Here is a 21482-nt window from a genome sequence, read left to right as displayed (position 1 = left end):
AGTGTAGATGGGCGTTAGAGTGGTTTCACAGGTCGGCGCAACATCGAGGGCCGAAGGGCCTGTACTGCGCTGTAATGTTCTATGTTCTATAATGCTAACTTCATTGCAGTGTTAATGTAAGCTTGCTTGTGATAATAAAGATTATTATTATTATTATTTTGGCAATATGAGTTATATCGTGAGAATAGTAAACCCATTCTGTGTTTGGGGATAGTTCACGAGCAAGGGAGACATCAACTGTTCTCAAACTTCTTCAGAGTAATGCACATCTAATTTCCATGCATGTTGCTGCCTTTTCCACCTTCATTTCTCCAGATGTGCAAGGAATCAGCTGGGAAACACCAATCGAAGAGGAGGAGGAGGACTCATCCCCCGACTCGCCCACATACGAGGAACTGCCCAGAATCGACCAGCGCCGGTTCACAGTTGATGACTTTATCCTTCATAAAATGTTAGGAAAAGGCAGCTTTGGCAAGGTGAGGGACGTGTGAAAGCTAAATAGCGAGGATGCTGGAAATACAAAATAAAAGCAACAAATATTAATAGGCGGGATCTTCCGCTCCTGTCGAGGGAAACCCTCGGTTGCGGAGGGTGTGAACAGCGGGTGGGGGGGGCGGAGGGGCAGGAAGGAGGGGGGGGGCGGTCCTGCGGGTGTAAGTGAATCTTTTTGTTGTGAGTCTGGAGTTGCCAAAACAAGCACGGGTGGCCGATTTCTTTCCTCAAAGGGTATTACAGTCGTAAACCAGATGGATTGCGATGATGGTCGTCACGGCCCCCATCTCTGCAGCTAGTTTTATACTCCAGATTTATTGATTCAATTCAAATGCCACCAGCTGCCGTGGTGGGACTTGAACCCATGTCCCGTGAGCACTAGCCTGGGCTTCTGGGTGGTACCAGTGATGTTAGTGGTATTAGCACTGCACCACCCTCCCACCCCGGGTACAACTGATTTCTCGGGCAGACACACCCAACCTGAAGCACGAGACCATTTGAAATAGGGACAGGAATAGTCCCTGTGGGCCTTTGAGTCTGCTTCGCCGTTCTGTAAAACCATGGCTGATGTTTTGCACCAACTCTACTGTTACCACTCACCCAAATCCAACGTGCATAAATGTGCTTCATCATCGATTCTTTAGTATTGATGTACAATATTGTCGATTTGACCGGCCTGGACTTTGTTCTGGTTAATGCTGAAACCCTGAATTTCTGGTCCAGTATCCTGGGCCCTGACACAGAGCCAGCAATTACTAAAATCAGGGGGAACATCAACATTCCCCCTCCCACAGCAGCATCTGAAAACTCTTCAGAAGTTCCATCCTGCTGTGTAACCTGTTTTTTAACCATAGTGTCTCATAACATGTGATGAACAATGGAAATGGCCCGGGGAAAAAATTGCAGAGCGTTAAAAAAAATTGAAGTGAGGCTTTTGCAGAATATGTCCCAATCTTCAATTTGCTCTCTGCAAAAAAAATTACAATTTTTTTTTTGAAGCTTTTTGGTTGCTGTTTGGGTGTCTGTGAAAATTCTGCAATGTGATTGGTTGCTTGGACAGTCTGGTGGCATGACTGTAGCTCCACAGTCTGGGAGTTCCCGGTCAGGTGCTGTAACACTGCCCAGAGACAGGACTGAAATGATCACCCAAGCGATCGCTCGCTATCCCATCAAGACTTCCGTCCGGGTCGGCAGCTTTGCTTCACTGCTGACTGCAAGCCCCCGGGCCATTCTCTACACATGGGCCTTGTTTAAAGAGCCTACAGTGGTCACAAAAATAAAGTGCATCCTACCAGCGGGCATGTTGGTCATGAAGGTCGGTTGCATGCGTTCGCCTCGGGTAAGGTGGTGTCACAGCTGAGGTGAGAGATAGCGACGGGCAGGAGAGAGAGAGGCAGGAAGAGAGATGACTCTCGCAGGCCAGTCTCTGCAATGCCTGGTGGAGGCCTCAGTAATCTTTGTCTCCATCGCTGAATAGCCAAAAGACATTGTGGCAAGCAAATCTTATCCGCTGCAGTCTCTGTCCACCGAGAACTCATTCTTCCCAATGTACACCCATCCGCCTTACAAAACATTGAACGTGACGAATAGAGCTAGAATTTCCATTGGTTTTCTTTCAAATGGGCAACAGCCCAGTGTGAGCTGTACTGAGACAGCCTGGTAACCAAGGTGAAAGTTTTCCATTGAAACCCCATTGGAATCAAGGTAATTTAGTCAATAACCTTAAAACGGATATTTGCTCCAGAGTGTCTTTCTGATGATCCTCCGCCCGCTACCCAAAGGAATTAAGTCGTATTAAGTAACTGGAGTTGTGCTCAGGGAAAGATGGTGGTGTGGTGGTCATGCCTCTGAACGTGGACACGGTTTTCAAATCCCACCACAGCAGCTGGTGGAATTTAAATTCAATTCACAAAAATGTGGAATTGAAAGCCGACCTCATTAATGGTGACCACAAAACTATCATCCACTCTGATGAAAAACCCGACTGGTTCGCTGGTGCCCTTGAGGGAAGGAAATCTGCCGTCCTTCCCTGGTCTGGCCTCCATGTGACTCCAGACCCGCCATGGGCAACAAATGCTGGCCTTGCCTGCAATGCCCACATCCCACGAATGAATAAATAAAGAATTGTGCAGCTTGACGCTGAAGCACGTGTTGCCCTGACTGGTTTCCAATGTGAAGTATCCCACTGGAATTTTGTTACTTTATAACTTGGCACTAATAGTTGCTATTCATGGAGTTGCTCAGTGTAAACCCACATGGCTATACAATAGTCCGGGGAATCATTTTTTATTTGGTGTGTGGGAACTTTGTGGTAACAATCTCGCCTTGGTTTAGAGGGCCTATCAGATATTGTTGGAAATGGAGGATGCAGGACATCTTCCCACTATGTCCAGATGTCATTAATGCACCAACAGCAACCACAAAACAGCCAAATATTCAGAGGAAAAAGCAGCAAATGCTGGAGTTACATGGGTCTGTCAAGGAGTTAATGTTTCAGTTTGAGGTCCAGCATTGGAAGAATGCTGATGGGGAGTAATGCGCACAACCTGGGTCTTCTCCTGCGAATGCTAAACCTGATTGCTATTTCCAACACTTTCTCTTTTTATTCCAGACTTCAAGAATTTTCTTTTATTTTTAACAAATGATAACACTGCACCAGCCTTGTCTTCAGAAAATATCCACTTGGCAGCAACACATGTACCAATGTGATACGCACAAATCCACTGTTAAATTAATATAGGATGATAGCAACAGTTTCATTATAAATCAATCCTACTGCCTTCCCGGGCACCTAGAAGCAAAAGATGAGTAAAGTTTTTAACTCCTGCATTTCCAGGACATGGTGGACTGCATTTCATGGAACCAGGCATTCCCAATCCTTGAGTTTTCCATTATTAATTGGATTCTGCAAATGGGGATGGGCAATTTCACATTGGTCACAGATTCCATAGAAGCATACAGTCCATACAGTGCAGAAGGAGGCCATTCAGCCCATGGAGTCTGCACCGCTCCTCTGAAAGAGCACCCTACCCCCCCCGCCCCATAACGCCACCTAACCTGCACATCTTTGGACACTAAGGGGCAATTTAGCATGGCCAATCTACCTAAACGGCACATCTTTGGACACTAAGGGGCAATTTAGCATAGCCAATCCACCTAATCTGCACATCTTTGGACACTAAGGGGCAATTTAGCATAGCCAATCCACCTAAACTGCACATCTTTGGACACTAAGGGGCAATTTAGCATGGCCAATTCACCTAACCTGCACATCTTTGGACACTAAGGGGCAATTTAGCATAGCTAATCCACCTAATCTGCAGACCTTTGGACTGTGGGAGGAAACCGGAGCACCCGGAGGAAACCCACGCAGACACGGCGAGAAAGTGCAGTTCCCCAAGGCCGGAATTGAACTCTCCTATTCCTTTCTATTCCCTATTTAGGTCTTCCTCGCAGAGCTGAAGGACAAGAATCAGTTCTTTGCCATTAAAGCGTTGAAGAAGGATGTGGTGTTAATGGATGATGATGTGGAGTGCACCATGGTTGAGAAGCGGGTTCTCTCTCTTGCCTGGGAACATCCATTCCTCACTCATCTCTACTGTACATTCCAAACTAAGGTAAGAGTTCTATTGTTAAGTGCTGAATTTTGTCTCCCCTTATTCGCTGAGTACACACTGAACAGCTGCCGAATGGTGCTGCAGGCTGATTGAATAATGTACTTTACTCTGGAGTTTTACCTCCTTTAACTCTCCCATGTTGTGGATTCCAAAGCTTGGCAAAGTTTTCTTTTGGCCTGGTAGAAGGGGTGGAGAATTAAATTTCTCTGGGACGTTTGCTTACGGCTTGTTGAAGGATAGCATTACGATGGACTTAAGAATCTGTTCACTTCACCTGGCTGAAATTGGCGATGAGCGTGATACGATCTGGAACATTCTGAGAAAGTGCCTGGCACAGTAGCGGATTCAGAAGCAACAAAAAGAATAAATCAGATAAGAGGGCATTGATTATACGGCCTTAAATCAAGTAATTAAGTTACCAGGCTGTCATGTTTTATCATTACCTGTACACCATATCACTTCCAGTATGTCACTTCCTGTACACATAACACCCTTTCTATGCAAGAAAAACACGCAAATTCAATCCAATATCTTTTTACTTTCTGGGTATTTATGAAGCCAGACATGTTGATCAATTCTGGTTTTGTCACATACTCAATTCATCTAGCCAGTTGCATAGGTTATAAACTGTGAACCTGAATTAGTTTTAAATGACATAACAGTCTCATCCTGATTTTGATATTTTGATGAACAATTCATGAGAAACTGTGTCTCCTGAAAAAAAAAAAAATCAACTAACTTTCCTGGAAAACCTACAACTGTGGAAAGAAATGTTTCGTTACCATCATCTGATCCAGGTGCCCTGGACTTTCAGAATAAATTGTCTAGGGTTTATTTTCTTTATCCCGTTAAGTAACATGAATCTCAAAAAGTTCCATGTGACACATTAAATCTTCAGTCGTGTCACAGAAGAATCTTAATTGTCACAAATTTCTCCTTTTCTCTAAGGGAGATGCCATTAATTTGTTTTATTCAAAGTATTTTGCAGACAATGCCATTGTCAAGTTTCACTGCTGTCTCTAATAACAACCATCCATATTCAATGCCCATGAGATAAAATGATATGTCAATAGGGCAACACGGTAGCACAAGTGGATAGCACTGTGGCTTCACAGCGCCAGGGCCCCAGGTTCGATTCCCCGCTGGGTCACTGTCTGTGCGGAGTCTGCTCGTTCTCCCCGTGTCTGCGTGGGTTTCCTCCGGGTGCTCCGGTTTCCTCCCACAGTCCAAAGAAGTGCAGGTTAGGTGGATTGGCCATGATCAATTGCCCTTAGTGTCCAAAAAGATTAGGAGGGGTTATTGGGTTATGGGGATAGGGTGGAAGTGAGGGCTTTAGTGGGTCGGTGCAGACTCGATGGGCCGAATGGCCTCCTTCTGCACTTTATGTTCTATGTTCTAGATGCGTTGTTGTGTAACCAGACATTATAGACATTATACTAATACATACTATTAACTTACCCTTGTGCCCTTTCTGCGTTTCATAATATATCAGGTAATGTCATTATCCTTATACATGCTGACAATGGATCCTATTCAGGACATAGTGAATTGGGAAGACTATTGGACATGGACAGGGTTCAAAGCAAGTAATAACATCTCATTGGTTGCCATTTACAGCCCACCCAATATTCATCGTTGTTGGTCGCATAGAACTGACTGTTGGGTGCGTGCTATCATGGGAAGAAAAAGTTTGCATCTTATAATAATAATAATCTTTATTGTCACAAGTAGGCTTACATTGCAATGAAGTTACTGTCAAAAGCCCCTAGTCGCCACATTCCGGTGCCTGTTTGGGTACACTGAGGGAGAATTCAGAATGCCCAAATTACCTAACAACGCGTCTTTCAGGACTTGTGGGAGGAAACCGGAGCACCCGGTGGAAACCCACGCAGACACGGGGAGAACGTGCAGACTCCACCCAGACAGTGATCCAAGCGGGAATCGAACCTGGGATCCTGGCGCTGTGAAGCCACAGTGCTAGGCGCTGTGAAGCCACAGTGCTAGGCGCTGTGAAGCCACAGTGCTAGCCACTGTGCTGCCGTGCTGCCCACCTTTGGCCAAGTCCACTTTGACTCCCATTGAGTCTAATGTAGGGAGCGCAGTGCTGTGTGCACAGTGAACTGCATGGTGAGGGTGTCATCCTGCCCATGTGGGAATGCTGAACAGTCATTTTAGCACACCCCTGGGCAGCCAGTTGTAGGTGAGAATATCTCCTTAATTCCTTGCCGGTGACGCTGAAAACCCAGGAAAGCACAAGGAGCAGAAATACCTTAAAAAGGTTGGAATGACTGAATGGCAAAGAATACTAGAAAGTGTCAAGTCTAAATGTAATGTTTGGGTCAGTGGGCATGCATTTGAGTTTGCGTCCACTTTGAGGATGATGTGATATTCTGTGGCAGACAAGCATTAAAAGTTAGGTGAACGTCAATTAAATTGTGAGTGTGTGACCGGCCTCCAGATACTCCATGTGCTTTTTAAAAAAAAAAAAAAAAAAATCCTGCTCCTGTAAGTTACAAACTGGAGATCCGTGATCAATTGGCACAAGGTAGGAAATTAAGCTCCATGCATTTCGTTTCAAGTGGAGAGCCCATGACATTTGATAAGACCCAGGAAAATGTGTTCCTCCAACTCTGTCAGGTCTTGGGAGTTCCCCCACTTTATTCTTCAGGTTACCATTGCCAGCTGTCTAACTGCCTATCGGCCACTGAATGACTCTTTACCGAAGGGGAAGCTCCCAAAAATTAGCCTAAGCATACTTGATGGACTCTTCTGGTGATTACACTCATGGCCTCCGGGGTCGTCTAGTTTTGTGGGATTTAAAACGGCTACCAGGCCTGTAACTTTCTCAAATCCCAGAATGGATCAATAGTTGTGGACTGAAATGAAGACAGGAACTGACATCTCGCATAAACAAGTTAGATTCCTGAATAATTCACACACTCAGATACAATTTAATCGACGCTCACCAACATAGTTCAAAGGCCAAAGTCATAATGGCAAATGTTCACTCAATGAAATGAAGCATTCCTCAGAGAAACATTCAAGTGGCAACATTTTGGAATAAAAGAAAACGATTTACTTGCATTAATGCTATTAAAATGATAAATAATACAAAACCGTTATTACTCAAGCTGCAGTGGTGTACTGGGCAAGGGAACACTGCCACCTAGAGGTTCCATTTCCTCTTTCTTTTATGCACTCTTCATTCTATTGTTAACCCATTTAAAATGATCTCTCGCGAATAGAGTGGAATCTGCTGATAGCCACCCAACCTTGTCTCTGAATAAATCAGCTATTTGCCTCCCCACTTATGGAGACAGATTTAATTGCAGCTAAACACACATCCAGGGTAAGGGTGATTTTTCCTGCCCAGAATCACCACATGTTATTGATGAGGTGTATACATTGCACTTTATTGATAAAAGAAACAAACCTTTATACCAGAATATACCCTGTAGATCATCCTGGATAAAAACATCACTGGCAAGAAGCAACACAATGTTTTACATGAAGTCAGTTAACACAAGGAATGATTACATCGTGCATGTTCCTGATTGCGTAGGGGAATTTGATTTGATTTGATTTATTATTGTCACATGTATTAGTATACAGTGAAAAGTATTGTTTCTTGCATGCTGTACAAACAATGCATACCGTAACTAAGGAAGGAAGGTGAGACTGCAGAATATAATGTCACAGTTATAGCAAGGTGTAGAGAAAAGATCAACTTAATACGAGGTGGGTCCATTCAAACGTCTGATGGCAGTAGGGAAGAAGCTGTTCTTGAGTCGGTTGGTACGTGACCTCAAACTTTGGTATCTTTTTCCTGACGGAGGGAGGTGGAAGAGAGGGAGGTGGAAGAGAGTATGTCCAGGGTGCGTGGGGTCCTTAATTATGAGATATCAGGGAATGGTTACATCAGGAATGTCAAATACCCGAGAAGTGAGTATATGAGGATTACTGGAAGGATTGCTTTAAAAATAATGGATACTTGAGGTAGAATTGTGAAGAATAAAATATATCTGGCAGTAATTAGAAAACAGATTTGCTTGTTTAACACAGGCTCACAAAGCGTTCACATCTTCGAGGATATCTGACATTGTATTTGCGGTTTTTGTTCATTGTTGCTAAATATATATTCGCAGTCGACCCTGTATAATCACGGAAGGTGTCCGCAAAAGCGAAAACTTTTTTTAAGTGCAGGAGTGCCAGCTTATTCGATGAACATTTATTGTAATCACTTGTACTTTTTGTTGTTCACTGTATGGTATTTCTCTCTTCACCGTTACATACTCGCTTACCATGTCTCCTTATTCCTTGAACTAAATAAGCAAGGGGTAGTTGAACAGTTTGAAATGAGGGATAATTGGAGAAGATAATCAAGGAAGAATCAGATGCATTTAGGGAAAGAAGACGCAGGGAGAGTAGATTTCGAGTCAGATGCAGCTCAGCGTGACAGACATGGTTAAATCGCTCCTCTTCGTAACTGCCCTGCTGAGCTGTCTCTGATTTGAGATACAACAATAACTTGAATTTATATCACTCTTTAATGAAGTTAAGTTAAATATTCCAAGCTGTTTTTGCAGAGGAGAAACAGATGTGAAACTGTAATAGAAGAGTTAGAAAAAATAGTCGATAGGTGTTCTCAGGGAGGAAAGATTTGAGGAGGGAGGAAAGATTTGAGGAGGTTTTTGAAAGTGGGAGAGAATACACACTTCAGAGTGACTTGTGAAGGGAGTTCTGGAGAGTAGGGCTGACACATTGATGGTTCTACCAGTAATGATGGAGCACAGAGAGAGAGAGATGAGTGCAGGCACAGCCTGAAGGATCTGGTTTCCTCCCACAGTCCAAAGATGTGCAGGTTAGGTGGATTGGCTATGCTAAATAGCCCTGAGTGTCCAAAAAAAAAGGTGAGGTGGGGTTAGGGTGGAGATGTGGGCTTAAGTAGGGTGCTCTTTCCGCGGGCCGGTGCAGACTCGATGGGTCAAATAGCCTCCTTCTGCACTGTAAATTCTATGATGATACGAATTGATATTGGAAGATTTTGCAGAGATAGTGTGGGACACGGCTGTGCAGGGCTTTGTAAGGATGGACAAGGGTTTTGAGTTTTGCACATTTGAGGTGTAGGATCAAGGGGCGGTCAATGAGGATGACAGTAGCGGCGTGTAACTTGTACCATGGAGTGTGTTGGGAACATTACAGGGTTGGTTGAGTTAGATGTTGTCTGGGATGGAATCTGAGAGACAGCTGAGTTCGGAGGTAACTAAAGGGCTTTAGCAGCAATAGGTGTGAGGTACACGGAAAGCAGATCTGAAAATTGAAAAACAGTTCTAAATTAATATTATTCCTGCTGAGTATCTGGCACAACTCGCAAATACAAGCAAATTGACATTGAAGAATTTTAAAGGTTTCAAAATCATTAAAAGTTGTGGATTTGCTCAACGGATGCAGAATTTTTACAGAGTGCCACAAAGTGTGTCTGAAAAAACATAAGAGCAGGAAGCAATCAAAAGTGTTTGTTTTGATATATAACGATTTAAAAAACAGAATAACACCTGATTCCTCATCAGGCCAAAGCACTTCACTTTCATTCTCCACTTGATGATCACACATAGATTTGAAGGAAAGATAAATGAGCAGATTCATTATTCAGAAAGGAAATTTTGTTTGTTGACTTCACAGAACTTTCATTTATTAACTTTTTCATCATGCTATATGCTTCTATCATCCACTGTTAGCTTGTGCCAATTATTTTACTTTGTTGGTCGCCAAATTCCAAATAAGTCATTAAATGCTTTTGGTTTTTACTCATTCATGCAATATCACTGGAAAAGCCAACATTTATTGCCGATAATATTTTTGGCATTTTAACATAATTTCCCACAGCGTGTGTAATATGCAAACCTTCAATTTGTTTATTCAAAAAGGGAGGGAGACAGAAAGCAGGAAAATACGGGCCAGTTAGCCTAACATCTGTGAATGGGAAAAAGTTAGAAGCCATTATTAAATATGTTATAGCAGGACTCTGGGAAAAAGTTTGGGTAATCGAGCAGTCAACATGGTTTTGTGAAAGGGAAATCTTCTTCAAACAATCTATTGGAGTTCTTTGAAGAAGTAACATTTGCTGTGGATAAGGGTTAGGGTAACAGTGGCTGAGCTATCCAAAGTTAATGATTCAAATCACTTAGTCGGGTGGCTCCCAGTGCAATTGTCCAGGGGAAGCTAGCCCTTCCAGACAATCGCTGGTTAAACCGTTATCCGGGAACTTCCGAGATGGATCTTTGGGTTAACCCCCCCCAAACCCGACACTGGGGAGCCAGGAGGTTGTGGGCCCACATCCGGAGGACTGTGTACAAAATTGGTCGTCTCATGTACGAAAGAATGTAAAGGCATTGGAAATAGTTCAGTGAAGAGGTACCAAACTAATACCTGGAATGGGTGGGTTGTTTAATGAGGAAAGATTGGGTAGGTTAGGCTTGAATCCACTGGTGTTTAGAAGAGTAAGAGGCGACTTGATTGAAACATATAAGATCCTGAGGGGTTTTGACAGGGTAGTTGTGGAAAGGATGTTTCCCCTTGTCAGAAAATCTAGTGCGAGGGGTCATTGTTAAGACATTTAAGACCGAGATAAGGAGAAATCTTTTATTTGAGGGTTGTGACTCTCTGGAACTCTCTTCCTCAGAAGGCAGTGCAATCAGAGTATTTTAATATTTTTAAGGCCGAGCTGGAGAGATTCTTGATAAGCAAGGGGGTGCAAGGTTATTGGGGGAGGGTGGAATCATGGAATAATTGATTTGACTGTTTTCATTTTTTCATTGATACATGGTCACCTTGTGCTTGGTGATTTTCAGAAATGTGAGCAATTTGTCACTGGCAGTCCTTCAGCACATTTTTCCTTTTACGTTGTCATGTTTCCTGACACGTTCAGTTGTAGTTTATTTCCGCTTTCTGCATAAGAATTATTGAGCAACCATAGGCAAGTTTTAACGCAACAAGTATGATGCTTATTGGCACAAAGTTCGCCTTAAGTGTGACAGGCCAGGCGTGAGTAGAACTTCCCATTTTTATCAGCAAGATACCGAGCGCAGACAGTGAACATTATGGTTGAGAATAGCTTTTCCCGGCAAGGTGTTGATAGGCCTCGTTTCGCTTATCATAGAATTTACAGTGCAGAAGGAGGCCATTCGGCCCATCGAGTCTGCACCGGCTCTTGGAAAGAGCACCCTACCCAAGGTCCACACCTGCACACTATCCCCATAACCCAGTAACCCCACCCAACACTAAGGGCAATTTTGGACACTAAGGGCAATTTATCATGGCCAATCCACCTAACCTGCACATCTTTGGACTGTGGGAGGAAAGCGGAGCACCCGGAGGAAACCCACGCACACACGGGGAGGATGTGCAGACACCGCACAGACCGTGACCCAAGCCGGGAATCGAACCTGGGAGCTGTGAAGCAATTGTGCTATCCACAATGCTACCGTGTTAAGTACAGACTTCCAGGAAGTTTTTTATTCAATCACAGGATGAAGGAGAACCAGGTGGCTGTGGGGCAGGGTTCCTCAGTTGCGTGTTTCCCGGCGGAGCGCTGTTCGCTGTTGGCGGGATTCTCTCTTCCCGCTTCTTGTCAATGGGATTTCCCATTGAAGCCACTCCGCGCCACCGGGAGACCAGCGGGAGAGGGTTCACTACCAGTGGGAAAAGAGAATCCCAATAGCTGGAGAATTCCGGTCGTGGTGTATTTATATTTCGAAAAGGCATTCGATAGGGTGTCATGTAAAAGGTTTGCTACACAAGATATGAGGTCATGGTGTTGGGCTTACATATTAGCAGAGATACAGGTTGGTTCGCTAACAGGAAGCAGAGTGTCAGGGTAAATGGGTTGTTTTCGGTTTGACAATCTAGTGGAGTGCCACAGGGGTCAGTGCTGGGGCCTCAACTCTTTACAATCAATAATAATGACTTGGATGAGTGGTCTGAAGGTCTTGTTGCTGAGTTTACTGAGGACACAAGGATGGGTAAGAACTAAAGGGCTGGATTCTCCTCCTCGAGGAGAATTCCCGGCTCAGCCCATCCACCTCAGGAGAAAGTGTTGGGAGAGACTGGACTTTCATTCCGGGGATGGGTGTGGGCTGCAGTTGCACCAGCTCAGGAAAGAGTCTGAAGGCAGCCACAGGAGCTGCTACATGCTGAGTTAGTCAGCTCAATAGGCCCGCCTTGGTACTGTGGGACTTCACCCCGGTTACAATGAGAAAAACAAGGCTTTCTATAACCCTAACCCCTCATAACCCCTCACCTCCCACATACTCTCCATGCCCCATACATGCCCCTCCCACCCTGCCCCCTTAGTTCCCATGCCAACCAAGGCGTTTACATTCCCATGCACCCACATTACACTGCATAGAAACAATTAATCCTCTCAGGAGAATAGGATCTGTAATAAAAAGCTTTTAAAAATGTCATTTGTTGGTAATTGTCCTCTTTCTTTAAAAAAAAAAAGCTTATTTTTACTACAGGCCAGTGTAAGGGTCAATCATTTAAAAGTATCAATAGCTGAAACTGCAAACAATGAAAACTTGTTTGGTTGTGTAAATAAACATTGTGCAATTGACAGAAGATATCAGAGAATCAGAGCTGTCAATCAAGCAATGGTTTCCCTGGGGTGCAGATATTTCAGTACTCTAATGGATGTCTGAGCTTTCAACTAAAAGTGCCTAATATTGCGCACCCCCTAATCGGCCCCAAGAAGATGACTATGAGCTTCCTTTTTGACAAATGAGTGGCTTCCTAGGCCATTTCAGAGGGATGTTATGAGGCAATCACATTGCTGTGGGTCCTGGGGATACATATCATAGAAGGTTATCGTAGAATTTACAGTGCATATAGGCCAGGCCATATAGGATGGTAGATTTCCTTTCCTAAAGAATGGCAGAGAACCAATTCAGTTTTTCCATCAATTTGGTAGTTTCATGGTCATCATTGCTGACAATAGCTTTTTATTCCAATTTATCTAATTAACTGCATATAAATTCCCTCAATGCCATGGTAGGATTGGAACTCAAATCTCCAGATCATTAGTCCAGCCCTCTAGATATCTAATCCAGTGATATAACCAAGATGCTACCATAGCCAATAAATCAACTTTGATAAAGGAACATTGAAGTATGTCCAAGTCAGGATGGTGAGTGATTTGGAGCTCCTGGTGTTTCATTCACCCCTTTGCCTTTCACAGAGATTAAGGTCACAGGAAAGGGAAGTGCTATTTAAGTGAGATTGGCGAGATTCTGTCAGGCGTACTGTGATAATAATCACTGCTGTAATGGTGAAATGGGTGGGGATTGAGCCTTGCAGAGGCACCAATCAGGCAAAATATTCTGCCCTGGAGGATTGCAAACTTGAATACGCTTGCACTTGTTCATTCCCCACTGGGTCACTGCACGTTCTCCCCGTGTCTGTGTGGGTTTCCTCCGGGTGCTCTGGTTTCCTCCCACAAGCCTCGAAGGACGTGCTTGTTAGGTGAATTGGACATTCTGAATTCTCCCTCTGTGTACCCGAACGGGCGCCGGAGTGTGGTGACTAGGGGCTTTTCACAGTAACTTCATTGCAGTGTTAATGTAAGTCTACTTGTGACACTAGTAAAGATAATCATTATTATTGTGGCAAATGACTGACTTGAGCTTTGTAGACCTGGAGGGGTTTGACATGTCAACAGATGAGACATATGTCACAGACTATCCTGCCTCTGCCTTACTCTTGTAGCTCGTGAATGAATGGTCCAGAGAAGCTCGGACCCTTGGTGAAAGTGACGGCCTTTCAGGTGAGGGCTTTATATGGCACCTGAAGTGATTCTGATCACTGTACAACTTATCCAGCGTGGCTGATCTCGGCCAACTCTAATTGTCAAAATGTGATTGGATATTGAGCCTGTTCGCACCTAGGTTGACTTCCATTTGTGACAGCTTCATATCTGAGTGGCTTGTACTGTTCATGTATAGAATTATTTGTTGACCTTCCCTATTCCTGCTTGCTACAGGAGAACCTGTTTTTTGTAATGGAATACCTGAATGGCGGCGATCTCATGTTTCACATTCAGAGTTGCCAAAAGTTTGACGCTCCAAGAGCAACGTAAGTATTCTGAAATTTTATTTAGTTGGCTAGGTAGCAACCTGACAGCATTTAGCTTACCCAGAATTTACAGCGCTATCATAACATTACAATGGAACATGCTGGAGGGGGTGGGAAAAAGGCGATGGGTTAAAGCTTAACGAAAAAATACCAAATATGGTCCACATCTTAGCACGCATCTTCAAAAACTCTCAAAAGTTGAAAGAACTTAAGATCTGTTCGCACCCAGCAAAGACAGTCCTTATCTTGATGCTTATAAAAGAAGTGATAAGGCCGGCTAACAGTCTTTGGCTAAAGATTTCTTTGTGCTGCAGTGAATAGATCAAAAGAGTTGGAAATATGATTTAATGCTCATTGAAAGTTTTGAGTCTTTCAGGAGATGCATCAAAGGTTTTCTCTTCTCCTGTCGCTGTTCACTTCATGCTCCAGGCACTGTATTTGACCTGTTGAATGTCAAACCATCATTTTCTCCATCATTAACAACAATAAGGAAATCAACAAGGCTCTGCCTCTTGGGAATATGTGGAATGTTTCCATTTAGAAGTTTGTCCTTGAGACACAATTTTCCTTCGGGGGCTGGGAGGAGGGGGTGGGGGGTGGGGGGTGGGGGTGGGGAATACCAAGCGGCACAGTGGGAATAAACATTGCCTTTCCTCCCCTGTGACCTGGATTTAAATTCAGCCTGCTGTGTTCGGTATAGCCTCAGTTCTTTTCGTGTGTGGTGGCCCTATGTAGTAAGGAGCGTCGGAACAATAGGAAGCCACCTTGAGCCAGTTCGACTATTCGAAAATGAAATGAAAATCGCTTATTGTCACAAGTAGGCTTCAAATGAAGTTACTGTGAAAAGCCCCTAGTCGCCACATTCCGGCACCTGTTCGGGGAGGCTGGTACGGGAATTGAACCGTGCTGCTGGCCTGCCTTGGTCTGCTTTCAAAGCCAGCGATTTAGCCCTGTGCTAAACAGCCCCGCTTCAGTGAATCTGGGGCTGACACATATGATGTGTTTAGCAGACAGTAAGATGGCTGGAATAATGTTACACTGATCCCGAAGGAGATGTGTGTGGCACAGGTTTGAGGGGCTTTGCTGGGACAGAATAGAGGGGGGTTTGCTCCTTATCTAACCTGACTATACCCGACCCACATGGGTTAGCATTGGGTTTCAGAAATAGACATCCTTCCCTATCCTGGAATTAATAGGCTGGATTCTCCGCTGTCGGGATTCTCCGTTGCGCTGGGAGTGCACCCATGCCCGGGGATTTCCCAACAGCGTGGGGCTGCCCACAACGGGAAAACCCATTGGCCGGCTGGCAGGACAGAGAATCCCACCCAATATCTTTCGCCTAAATGAGCACAAAGTAAAAGGGAATGACAAATTAGTTCTCTTATTTGGATTTTGGCTGTTCCCTGGTACCTGGAGTAAAATGCCTCTTGAAAGATTCTGAAAAGAAGCACGGCCCATATCGTGCTGAAAGGAAGGATGGATATTTCCACAAAAGAGAATGGGCCGAATGGCCTCTTTCTCTGTTGTTCTCTCTGTCTGGCACCAGGAGTTTCTAAAGTGAGGAATTAGTTGCTGGGAATGAGGAACCCATGGCCAGCTCCGACCTTCCAGTGCTCCGAGACACCAGTGCTCATTGTTAAATCAATTTGGGTTAAGATGGCACTGTGCAGTATTCATAATAACACGTCTGTACAAAATTCCTCTGTGTGCTATTTCAATCTGTGGGTTTTGAATTTATTGTCAGCTTATTTTCTGTAATTGCAAAAAAAAAAACACCCATAACTATCTGCTACTTTGGGGGCAAAATGGGAACTTTTGGGAGTTGTACAAGTTAACCAAGTCAGCATGTGCCCTTTAGGCTGGGTTTTCTGCAAAATGCATTTCAAAGCTGCAGTTTATGTATGTTCTTTATTCCATGGGTCCTCATTGGAATAATGGGCTCCTGCTATAACCCATAACTCATCCATGTAACAATTGGTAGAGAGTAAGTTAGTATAGTGTGGTGAAGCCTCCGAGCTCTGTCTGATGGAGTGGCACAGTGAAGGATTGGACCCGTGGTCAGCTGCAGGCACAAAGTTCTCAATTCTAACGCAGACCAGGATTTTGCCCAGCTTCCTTCACAGCCAACCCTGTCATGATATGCAAACATGCAGATAATTGTATACAGACAGGCAGCTAATGAACACAGAGAACAGGACATGACCAATGAGCAGGCAGGACACTCAGGGGTGGTATCTCACTATAAAAGGCACGAGGCACTCACACTCCGCCTCTTTCCACTGATGAACATCTACAGAGTGAGTCAGGGTATATGTACAGTATACACCTCTAGCACGTGGCTAAGAGCTAGTCGAACACACAGAGAACTGTGCTAACTGTGCTACTGGTTCAATAAATCAGATTGAACTAACTTCAAGGTCTGGAGTATCTTTTGGTCAAAGCTGCATCCAGTTGCAGCCTGTGTTATCCCAGAGTACATAACACATCAAGCCCAGCGCTGGGCTGCCAGCCTCGTCTGTTACAATCTCTTTGGAGACTGGTAACTTGAAAAAAAGAAAATTGAATTCCCAGTTGTTAACTGAAAAGAGCGCACAGCAAGGATTCACATTTTAAAGGGAAAAACTTTAGCTGACAAAAGAAAAAGCTCCATGAACGCGTCTCATAAGCAGTTACATTTGAAACCAAAATTCTGAACACAGCCCTACCTGGTCTACTTTCAATTTCAACCGAGAGTTCCCATTTTGCATTTCGGTGTCAATTCACTTCTCCAGCAACCAAACTGTTGTAACCTGCCCCGGATCCTAGAGGCTGGAGACAATTGGTTACCCCATGTCTCTTGAGGAATATGAGTTCCCCCGTAGGGGGGGCAATCGTTAATCTTTCAGCCGTATGAATAGAGCTGGCCAGTGTGGTACCGGTCAGAGCGACAGAATCAGTAGTGAACTATAGGTGCTGTGGAAATATTGTTGTCAGTAGAAATCACTTTCTGTTTAATTGTACAAACTCATGCTGGACTCTTCGTGGCCCTCACAAAACAAATCAAAATGGGTGCCTCACCTCCGAGGAATTCACACCGACTCTCCTTAGTTTCCTAGTCTGGCACATAGATTACCAGAACACTCTCTCTCGCTCTGAGAATTTCATTGCCGATTTCTTCCACCAGCTTTACCAGACAGGTCAGTAAGTTTTCATATATCTGGGCTTTCCATTTTGAGCGTGGGCTCCACTCCCATCTTTGCTCAGAGTCCCACAGAAACATCACCGCCCCCCACCCTTGTCACTGGTGCTCCTGTCCCCAGCCTCTAGTGGACACTCTAAGCCACGGACTGCCACCTTATCGACTGCTCCCGGGCTGACCATCTCATAGACTATCCAAAAGCAGTGGAGACATAGGAAACAAAAGGACTTTCCCCTCTCAACGCATCTCCAGGGTAAGGTGATAGGCATGGTCTGAATCCAACTGGAAATGCAAATTACATATCTTTAACTCTAAACCTCTCCTTTGATCTGAAAGGTATATGGATATTTGTAACCTTTCCCGGATAAACCCAACCCTTGTTACGACTGGTCTTCAAACCTTCTCTGACCTGGAGAAATTACATGGATAATCATTTGGGTGGCACGGTAGCACAGTGGTTAGCACAGTTTACAGGGAATTTAAGGACTTGCTGATAGGTCCGTTAATTGGGAAGGACTGTCATTCATTTGCGGCGGGTCTGTTGTCACTGACACTCCAAGAAGAGAATATTTCTTTGATTTTGAAGGCAGGCAAGAACGCAGAGGAGCGTGCTTCCTAAAGGTCAAACTTGCTTCTGAACGTTGATTTGACATTGTTGTCTAAAGCGTTGGCGTGACGCTTAGAGGGTATTCTCCCGTTGATCATCCAGGGGGATCAGACTGTGTGCTAGAATTCTTGCAATCATGTCAGAAGGTTACTGAATGTTATCCAAAGTCTTTCAAGAGCAGGAGTTGGGTTGATTAGCAATTTCCTTGGACTGGAGAAAAATGTTGACCGGGTGGAATGGAACTAATTGGTTTATACATTGCGGAGATTTGGGTTGGGAAAGGAATGTGTTAAGTGGATACAGATGTTGTATCATAGGTCCTTGATGGCAGTGTTCCAGAATGGTTCTAGATCGGAGAATTGTGACCTTCAGAGAGGGAACCCTTATCCCCTGACTGTTCGCATTGGCTACCGAGCCTTTGGCGGGGGATATTAGATAGAAGCCTCTGGTTTTTGGACTACACAGTGGAGGGAAGCAGCATAGGATCACGCTTTACGCTGACGATGTGCTGCTGTTTTTATCGAAGCCGGACATCATGGTTCCTACTATTATTGATGTGGGTAGATGGATTAAGCATCTTCCCCTGTTACAAAATTGATTTTTATCACGTCTGAGGCAATGCCAGTGGGAAGGTTGAGAGGTAGACCTTGCTAAATTCCCATTCAGGTGGTTCCCTTCGGGGTTTATTTATCAGCGTGTTGTAATTACCATTCTCTTTAAGCAACTGTACAGGGCCAATATTCCTCCGTTGATTGCGTCTATCAGGTGGGACTTGACCCATTTGTTGTACCTCTCTGCCAATACTGTGGCTGGGTAGGATTGCATTGATTAAGATGAATGTGTTGCCTAGATTGCTGAATCCTTGACAGATATTGCCAATCTTATTGTCTGCTAGCCTTGTCGTTTTACAGGGACTTGAGATCAGGCTCTTCTAGGTATGAGAATCCTGGGTGGGATTCTCCGACCCCCCCGCGTGAATCCTGCCCCCGCCGGCCGCCAAATTCTCCGGCGCCAGAGAATTGGCGGGAGCGGGAATCATGTCGCGCCGGTCGGCAGCCGCTCACAGCTGCCCCCCCGGCGATTCTCCGGCCCGCGATGTGCCGAAGCCCCGCTCGTTCTATGCAGGTCCCGCCGACATAAATTGAACGAGGTCCCTTACCGGCGGGGCCTGGCGGCGCGGGCGGGGTCCTGGGGGGGGGGGCGCACGGCACGATCTGGCCCCGGGGGGTGCCCCCATGGTGGCCTGGCCCACGATCGAGGCCCACCCATCCGTGGGCAGGCCTGTGCCGTGGGGGCACACTTTTCCTATGCGCCGGCAGTGTAGACCTCCGCGATGGCCGGCGCGAAGGTGAACCCCCCCCCCCACTGCGCATGCACATGCGAGGACTCACGCCGGCCGGTAGAGTCCCGCCGGCCCCAGCTGGCGCGGTGTCAAAGGCCTTCCACGCCAGCCGGCGGGGCGCAAACCACTCCGCCGCCTGCCTAGCCCCTGAAGGTGCGGGGGATTCCACACCTTTGGGGTGACCCGACGCCAGGGTGGTTCCCGCCACTCCATCCCGCCGGGACTCCCCGTCCCGCCAGGATCCCCCACCCCGCCGGGTACGGGAGAATCCCACCCCCTGGGCGAAATTCTCCAGAAACGGCGCGATGTCCGCCGACTGGCGCCCAAAACAGCGCAAATCAGACGGGCATCGCGCCGCCCCAAAGGTGCGGAATGCTCCGCATCTTTGGGGGCCGAGCCCCAACATTGAGGGGCTAGGTCAGCACCGGACGGATTTCCGCCCCGCCAGCTGGCGGAAAAGGCCTTTGGTGCCCCGCCAGCTGGCGCGGAAATGACATCTCCGGGCGGCGCATGCGCGGGAGCATCAGCGGCCGCTGACAGTTTCCCGCGCGTGCGCAGTGGCGGGAGTCTCTTCTGCCTCCGCCATGGTGGAGACCGTGGCGGAGGCGGAAGGGAAAGAGTGCCCCCACGGCACAGGCCCGCCCGCGGATCGGTGGGCCCCGATCGCGGGCCAGGCCACCGTGGGGGCACCCCCCGGGGCCAGATCGCCCCGCGACCCCCCCAGGACCCCGGAGCCCGCCCGCGCCACCTTGTCCCGCCGGTAAGAGAGGTGGTTTAATTTACGCCGGCGGTTCAGGCATTTTAGCGGCGGGACTTCGGCCCATCCGGGCCGGAGAATCGAGCGGGGGGACCCGCCAACCAGCGCGGCGCGATTCCCACCCCCGCCGAATCTCCGGTGCCGGAGACTTCGGCAACCGGCGGTGGCGGGATTCACACCAGCCCCCGGCGATTCTCCGACCCAGTTGGGGGTCGGAGAATTTTGCCCCCTATAATTATTAACACTCTGAGACGGTTGAGGATGGCCCATCAATTAGAAGGGAAATCTAAACTGACTTCTCCTCTCTATCCCATTCAGGGCAACCTGAACCTCCCACCAGGTCTTGTGGACCGTGGATTCGATACTTGGAGAGACAGAGGCATTTGTAGCTTGAAGATGTGGTCAGTGGAGCCTCCCTGTCATCCTTTGAGCAGCTATGCCAACAATTTGACATTACGAGACACTCCTTTTTTAAGTATCTGCAACTTGGAGACTTTATCCTTAATCAGACAACCATACATCTTGGCACCTCTACTTCCACTTGGGAGGAAAGCATTCTGACTTTTGCGGAGCCTAAACAGTTAATTAGCAGGTTTTATGAAGGATGTGCTGGCCTTGGAAAGGATCCAGAGAAGCTTCACAAGAATGATCCCTGGAATGAAGAACTTGTCGTATGAGGAACGGTTGAGGACTCTGGGTCTGTACTCGTTGGAGTTTAGAAGGATGAGGATCTTATTGATACTTACAGGATACTGCGAGGCCTGGATAGAGTGGACATGAAGAGGATGTTTCCACTTGTAGGAAAAACTAGAAGCAGAGGACACCATCTCAGACTAAAGGGACGATCCTTTAAAACAGATGAGGAGGAATTTCTTCAGCCAGAGGGTGGTGAATCTGTGGAACACTTTGCCGCAGAAGGCTGTGGAGGCCAAATCACTGAGTATCTTGAAGACCTAGATAGGTTCTTGATTAATAAGGAGATCAGGGTTTATGGGGAGAAGGCAGAAGAATGGGGATGAGAAAATATCAGCCATGATTGAATGGGGAGCAGACTCGATGGGCCGAGTGGCCTAATTCTGCACCTATGTCTTATGGTCTGATGATATGTTGGGTATCTTGCAGTCTTAGGAAAGAGCTTTGGCAAAAAGTATTAATAAGGAGGTGTGGGGTAGTATATGGGATTATGTAAATAAAACTTCAGTATGTACAGAATGAAGGAGACTGAGTTCAAAATACAGCACTGTTTACACATTACTCCGAGTCTGGGACACAGGTTTGATCCTGCTAGATCCCCAATGTGCCTAAAGTACCTGGGTGATTACAGCCACTGCAAATGATTCTGTGACAAGATTTAATCCAAT

At 46.0% G+C, this 21482-nt stretch overlaps 1 protein-coding gene across 4 annotated transcripts in view; it reads left to right on the top strand.

The window, feature by feature from the left end:
• prkcq (protein kinase C, theta) overlaps positions 1-21482 on the top strand; it is a 292080-nt gene that overhangs the window by 243665 nt on the left and 26933 nt on the right. For all 4 annotated transcript variants that reach the window (XM_072471030.1, XM_072471028.1, XM_072471029.1 and 1 more), the window contains 3 exons: positions 316-476; positions 3936-4109; positions 14146-14237. In XM_072471030.1, the coding sequence (XP_072327131.1) occupies positions 316-476; positions 3936-4109; positions 14146-14237 (427 nt within the window). The remainder of the gene's footprint in view (positions 1-315; positions 477-3935; positions 4110-14145; positions 14238-21482) is intronic.

The sequence above is a fragment of the Scyliorhinus torazame genome, chromosome 13, assembly GCF_047496885.1.
Source record: "Scyliorhinus torazame isolate Kashiwa2021f chromosome 13, sScyTor2.1, whole genome shotgun sequence".
Classification (NCBI taxonomy): domain Eukaryota; kingdom Metazoa; phylum Chordata; class Chondrichthyes; order Carcharhiniformes; family Scyliorhinidae; genus Scyliorhinus; species Scyliorhinus torazame.
Note: the sequence above shows the minus strand (reverse complement) of the source record. Positions and strands in the feature narration are given on the sequence as shown.